Consider the following 6,539-nt stretch of genomic DNA (forward strand, 5'->3'; position numbering starts at 1 on the left):
ACGAATTGCAGGACGTATAGTATCCTACACCTTGATCGCATTTGACCCGTTTAGTATGATGTATTACATTCAACTAGTTTAGTGTTTTTGGGCGCCCGAGTGGTGCAGTGGTCTAAGGTACTGCTGCATCGCTGTGCTAGAGGCATCACTACAGACCCTGGTTCGATCCCGGGCTGTATCACAACCGGCCCGTGATCGGGAGTCCCATAGGATGGCTCACAATTGGCCCAGCATCATCCGGGTAAGGGGAGGGTTTGGTTAGGCCATCATTGTAAATAAGAATTTGTTCTTAACTGACTTGCCTAGTTAAATAAAGGTTAAATGATTTATTTATTTTTAAGTATGAGGTTTGACTAGTTTAGTGTGATATATTACGTTCAACTGCTTTAGTATGATATATTACGTTCGACTAGTTTAGTATGATATATTACGTTAGGTTAGGGTTAGGAGTTAGGTTAAATGTTAAAGGTTAGGGTTAGCGGAAAGGTTAGCTAACATGTTAAGCAGTTGCAAAGTAGCTAAAAAGTAGTAAGTAGTAGCAAAATTGCTAATTAGCTAAAACGCTAAAGTTTTCCGTGATGAGATTCGAACGCACAACATTTGAGTTGCTAGCTCCACGTTCACATTATACATATCATACTAAATAGAGTGGCTTGGATTTTAGGAAAATATTTGGCGTTTTTGCTCTGAGACCAGGCTGTATTTAAGCCTTGTTGTAGAGATGTATTGTTTTGCTCTGAGACCAGGCTGTATTTAAGCCTTGTTGTAGAGATGTATTGTTTTGCTCTGAGACCAGGCTGTATTTAAGCCTTGTTGTAGAGATGTATTGTTTTGCTCTGAGACCAGGCTGTATTTAAGCCTTGTTGTAGAGATGTATTGTTTTGCTCTGAGACCAGGCTGTATTTAAGCCGTGTTGTAGAGATGTATTGTTTTGCTCTGAGACCAGGCTGTATTTAAGCCTTGTTGTAGAGATGTATTGTTTTGCTCTGAGACCAGGCTGTATTTAAGCCTTGTTGTAGAGATGTATTGTTTTGCTCTGAGACCAGGCTGTATTTAAGCCTTGTTGTAGAGATGTATTGTTTTGCTCTGAGACCAGGCTGTATTTAAGCCGTGTTGTAGAGATGTATTGTTTTGCTCTGAGACCAGGCTGTATTTAAGCCGTGTTGTAGAGATGTATTGTTTTGCTCTGAGACCAGGCTGTATTTAAGCCTTGTTGTAGAGATGTATTGTTTTGCTCTGAGACCAGGCTGTATTTAAGCCTTGTTGTAGAGATGTATTGTTTTGCTCTGAGACCAGGCTGTATTTAAGCCGTGTTGTAGAGATGTATTGTTTTGCTCTGAGACCAGGCTGTATTTAAGCCTTGTTGTAGAGATGTATTGTTTTGCTCTGAGACCAGGCTGTATTTAAGCCTTGTTGTAGAGATGTATTGTTTTGCTCTGAGACCAGGCTGTATTTAAGCCTTGTTGTAGAGATGTATTGTTTTGCTCTGAGACCAGGCTGTATTTAAGCCGTGTTGTAGAGATGTATTGTTTTGCTCTGAGACCAGGCTGTATTTAAGCCGTGTTGTAGAGATGTATTGTTTTGCTCTGAGACCAGGCTGTATTTAAGCCTTGTTGTAGAGATGTATTGTTTTGCTCTGAGACCAGGCTGTATTTAAGCCTTGTTGTAGAGATGTATTGTTTTGCTCTGAGACCAGGCTGTATTTAAGCCTTGTTGTAGAGATGTATTGTTTTGCTCTGAGACCAGGCTGTATTTAAGCCTTGATGTAGAGATGTATTGTTTTGCTCTGAGACCAGGCTGTATTTAAGCCGTGTTGTAGACATGTATTGTTTTGCTATGAGACCAGGCTGTATTTAAGCCGTGTTGTAGAGATGTATTGTTTTGCTCTGAGACCAGGCTGTATTTAAGCCGTGTTGTAGAGATGTATTGTTTTGCTCTGAGACCAGGCTGTATTTAAGCCGTGTTGTAGAGATGTATTGTTTTGCTCTGAGACCAGGCTGTATTTAAGCCTTGTTGTAGAGATGTATTGTTTTGCTCTGAGACCAGGCTGTATTTAAGCCGTGTTGTAGAGATGTATTGTTTTGCTCTGAGACCAGGCTGTATTTAAGCCGTGTTGTAGAGATGTATTGTTTTGCTCTGAGACCAGGCTGTATTTAAGCCGTGTTGTAGACGTGTATTGTTTTGCTCTGAGACCAGGCTGTATTTAAGCCGTGTTGTAGAGATGTATTGTTTTGCTCTGAGACCAGGCTGTATTTAAGCCGTGTTGTAGAGATGTATTGTTTTGCTCTGAGACCAGGCTGTATTTAAGCCTTGTTGTAGAGATGTATTGTTTTGCTCTGAGACCAGGCTGTATTTAAGCCGTGTTGTAGAGATGTATTGTTTTGCTCTGAGACCAGGCTGTATTTAAGCCTTGTTGTAGAGATGTATTGTTTTGCTCTGAGACCAGGCTGTATTTAAGCCGTGTTGTAGAGATGTATTGTTTTGCTCTGAGACCAGGCTGTATTTAAGCCTTGTTGTAGAGATGTATTGTTTTGCTCTGAGACCAGGCTGTATTTAAGCCGTGTTGTAGAGATGTATTGTTTTGCTCTGAGACCAGGCTGTATTTAAGCCGTGTTGTAGAGATGTATTGTTTTGCTCTGAGACCAGGCTGTATTTAAGCCGTGTTGTAGAGATGTATTGTTTTGCTCTGAGACCAGGCTGTATTTAAGCCTTGTTGTAGAGATGTATTTCTATATAGACAACAACACTAATCTCCAAACCTCCTCTTTGCCAGACATCAACAACATGTACATGAAACAGCCCTCTCCCGCTATGATGCGCCAAACCCCTCCTACCATGCACAACCATGCCAACCAACATTACCAACAACATAGCCCTCAGCAGCGCACAATGATGACATCCATCCACCAGATGTGGCCCCAACCCAACCCGACTTTGTCCCTGGAGACCATCAGAATTAACCCCTCGAGCACCGGTAGTAGCCAGGGTAACGCTATGCAGCAACAGCAGGTGAACCACTGTGTTACCTCTGGGTACCTTCATGGAGGGGAGAGCAGCGGTAGTGGAGGCGGTGGTGGTGGTAACATCCTGCCCCAACTCACCATGGGGGACCTGCAATGTCTGGGTCTGGAGTCCAATCTCCAGGGTCCTTCGGCCAGCCAAACCCAGCCCGGTGGGCCTGATCTCCAGCACCTCCAGCACCCTCACCCCCAGCACCCTCACCCCCAGCACCCTCACCAGCGGCAGCACTTCCAACAGCATAGACACCAGCAGCCCCACCAGAGGAAAGTGCCATCCTTCTCCCAGGGCATGGGGAGCCAGGAAGGGCAGATCCAGGGGAACCAGACCCAGCACCTCCAGGCACCCTGGAACAGCGGTGGCGACGCGGGGTCTCTGGGGTTGGGCTTCCTCCTGGATAGCGTGGCGAGTGATGAGATCATCCAGGACCTGGTGGGATTAGGGGGCCCTCAGGCCACCTTCCAACTGAAGCAGGAGCCCCTAACTGGGGGACAGGAGGGCCAGATGATCGCCTCTTGTTCCTTCTCCGCCTCGGACGGCCAGCAGCAGCAGCAGTCGTACGCCAACCTCCTCCCCAGGCCTATGAGTAACAGCAACGGCGTCGCCATGGAGACGGCAAGGCATGAAAGCACCAATAGCAATTCCAACAACATCCAGGCCCTCAAGAACTTACAGAACCCCTTCACCCCAACCAATGGAATGGGGCAAGAAGGTGCCCATTTTGACTCCTTGGCTGCCTGGGCCTTTTTCACTCCACCGCAGTGACTTGGCACATTCTCAGCCTGTGGGAAATGCTTCAGGCAGTCTCAGTGAGCAAATGCTTAGTCATTTTGTCTGTGCAAGAATGTGGTCAGAACTTGTGAACAGATATAGAGATATTTTCAGGGCAAAGGTAACTCAACTGGCTATATGAATATGATATGAATGTACTTTTCTTTTTATCACTCAATCAGTGTCAGAGTTAGATGGGTTGAGTTCTCTGCCAACAGAAGTAATCAATGCTTTGTGGTTTTAACACGATGGATATGCTTTTGAGGGAAAGGGGGATAAAGGTTAAGATAAACAGGTATGTTTTTGTCAACACTTTACTTGAAGTGGGCTGTTATAACGGCCTTACTAACGCATACAGCTGTAGGAATGTGGTTACATCTCCCATGAAATGTCCCCGAATCATGTTGTTCAGTTAAACAGATCACACGGTTAAAATGGTTCCCACCGTTCAAACCAATGAGGGTTCGGAACTTTAAAGCCGATTATCTCAGGATGATCTTTTATCAGATAGAACCGTGTAGTTCTAATGTTCCGATTCAACTGTCTACTGTTCCATGTTCCATGACAGTGTTATGTTGATCGTAGAGCCTCCCGAGTGGCCCGGTGGTCTAAGACACGGTTCTAACTGTGCCACTAGAGATCCTGGTTGGAGTCCAGGCTCTGTCGTAGCCGGCCGCGACCGGGAGACCCATGGGGCTGCGCACAATTGGCCCAGTGTCGTCCGGGTTAGGGGAGAGTTTGGCCGGCCGGGATGTCCTTGTCCCATCGCACTCTAGCGACTCCTGTGGCGGGCCGGGCGCAAATGCACGCTGACACGGTCGTCAGGTGACACTGTGTTTCCTCCGACACATTGGTGCGGCTGGCTTCTGGGTTAAGCGGACATTGTGTCAAGAAGGAGTGCGGCTTGGCTGGGTCTGTTTAGGAGGACTCTCGACCTTCGCCTCTCCCGAGTCCGTACGGGAGTTGCAGCGATGGGACAAGACTGTAACTACCAATTGGAGACCATGAAATTGGGGAGAAGAAGGGGTAAAAATATAAAAACATTTATAAAGGTTGATTTAAAAAAACTGTCATGACCTGTTACGTTAGCTGTTATAACAGCATTATAGAGGTATTACGATAAGTCCACTTTGGGTAAAGTGTTCTATGTCCTGTACATCTACAATAAAGCCAGTTGAGAGTTTAGCATGTTCAATCGCTACAAATGCTATAGCTCTGAAGAGTGGCGAGGTACTCAGATTCCCTCAGAGGAAGATTCTGGGAGTGTCCAGTCAGTCACTGTTGGAATACTTCAGAGATGCGTCCTTGTTTCCTTTCCTTGACCTATCCCGTCACTCACTGCGCTACGAGTGATAGTATAACTGAAAGCAAAGTGACCACCTTATTACTTCCACCAATCCAACCAATTGAGATCCATGTTGACTTCAGGTGAGGTAGCAAGGATGCATTTCTAGAGTATTTCAACAGGACCAGTGGTAGGTAGCACTGTGGTATTCCCTGGTAATGGCTATGTCATATTAATAATCACGTGTGCTGTCTATCTCAGAGTTCTCAGAGCATTGTGATGTGATCAACACTACGGGACATTCCAAATGGCACCCTATTCCCTAGTGCACTATATTAGGGCTCTGATCAAAACTAGTGCACGGTATAGGGAATAAGGTGCACTTTGGGATGCTGACCGTGGTTCCACATCAAATGCATCAGTTACTTTTCATGTCATAATTTACCCAAATACTGTATGTATGGTTTATAAATACTGTATGTATGGTTTATAAATACTGTATGTATGGTTTATAAATACTGTATGTATGGTTTATAAATACTGTATGTATGGTTTATAAATACTGTATGTATGGTTTATAAATGTTGATGGTTTTTTGTCGTAAAAAGTTTTGTTATTATTTTCATGAACAACATTTTGTAAGCTGATGATGTTTCTGTGGTATTTTCCTAAATGTTTTATGCAATTAATTCTTAATAAAAATCTTTATTTTATTGCAGACAAGTTTGCAATTGATTGTAATCGAATGGGAAACAACATACTTAGTACTCATTTCCAGTGGACGAAATAATCAGTATTTCATGTTTGCCATAATCTCTGAAACTAAAATTTGACTTAATTGTGTCAGGCGACATATTATATTTTCCCTGATTCTTGTAACTTTTTAATGACATTTGAGCCTAATAATTTAAAGTGCATCTTCTCCTTTGATCTAAGATATGAAATATGAAAGATCATTACAGGGCGGCCCTAATGTAACAATGTTTACAGTATCTTTAACCAATAGCAAGATGTTGTCCTCGTGACTCTGTCCTTGTTAGACACGGGTCCTTTCTGGAGGCCGGACAGCCAATCCCGTAGCTCTACTGTGGTTATATTCATGCTCACTTTTTTTTTTTTGCCTTAAAGTTGCCTATTGCATGATTTACAGTAAACCAGTGTTCACCATTCCTGTCTTTGGATGGGGCAATAGTCATCTGTGGTGATGCAATGCTGGGTGTTCTGGTAAATGGATACAGTGTTTTTAACCACCCCACTGTCCAAATTTCCAGTCATGCTTTTTAAAACACTTTTTTTATTTATTGTGCATCCCAAATGGTACCCTATTCCCTATGTAGTGCACTACTTTTGACCAGGGCCTATAGAGTTGAAGCCTCGTTGGGCTCTGGTCAAAAGTAGTGCACAGTGGTGGGGAAAGTACCCAATTGTCAAACTGTAGTAAAAACAAATATACCTTAATAGAAAA

At 43.8% G+C, this 6,539-nt stretch overlaps 1 protein-coding gene across 1 annotated transcript in view; it reads left to right on the forward strand.

Annotated features, from left to right (window-relative positions):
- LOC129865089 (proto-oncogene c-Rel-like) overlaps positions 1-5,759 on the forward strand; it is a 34,147-nt gene extending 28,388 nt beyond the window's left edge. The window contains exon 9 of the mRNA XM_055937569.1: positions 2,774-5,759. Within this exon, the coding sequence (XP_055793544.1) occupies positions 2,774-3,783 (1,010 nt within the window). The 3' untranslated portion in view covers positions 3,784-5,759. The remainder of the gene's footprint in view (positions 1-2,773) is intronic.
- Positions 5,760-6,539: the final 780 nt, after the last annotated feature.

The sequence above is a fragment of the Salvelinus fontinalis genome, chromosome 1 (assembly GCF_029448725.1).
Source record: "Salvelinus fontinalis isolate EN_2023a chromosome 1, ASM2944872v1, whole genome shotgun sequence".
NCBI classification, from domain to species: domain Eukaryota; kingdom Metazoa; phylum Chordata; class Actinopteri; order Salmoniformes; family Salmonidae; genus Salvelinus; species Salvelinus fontinalis.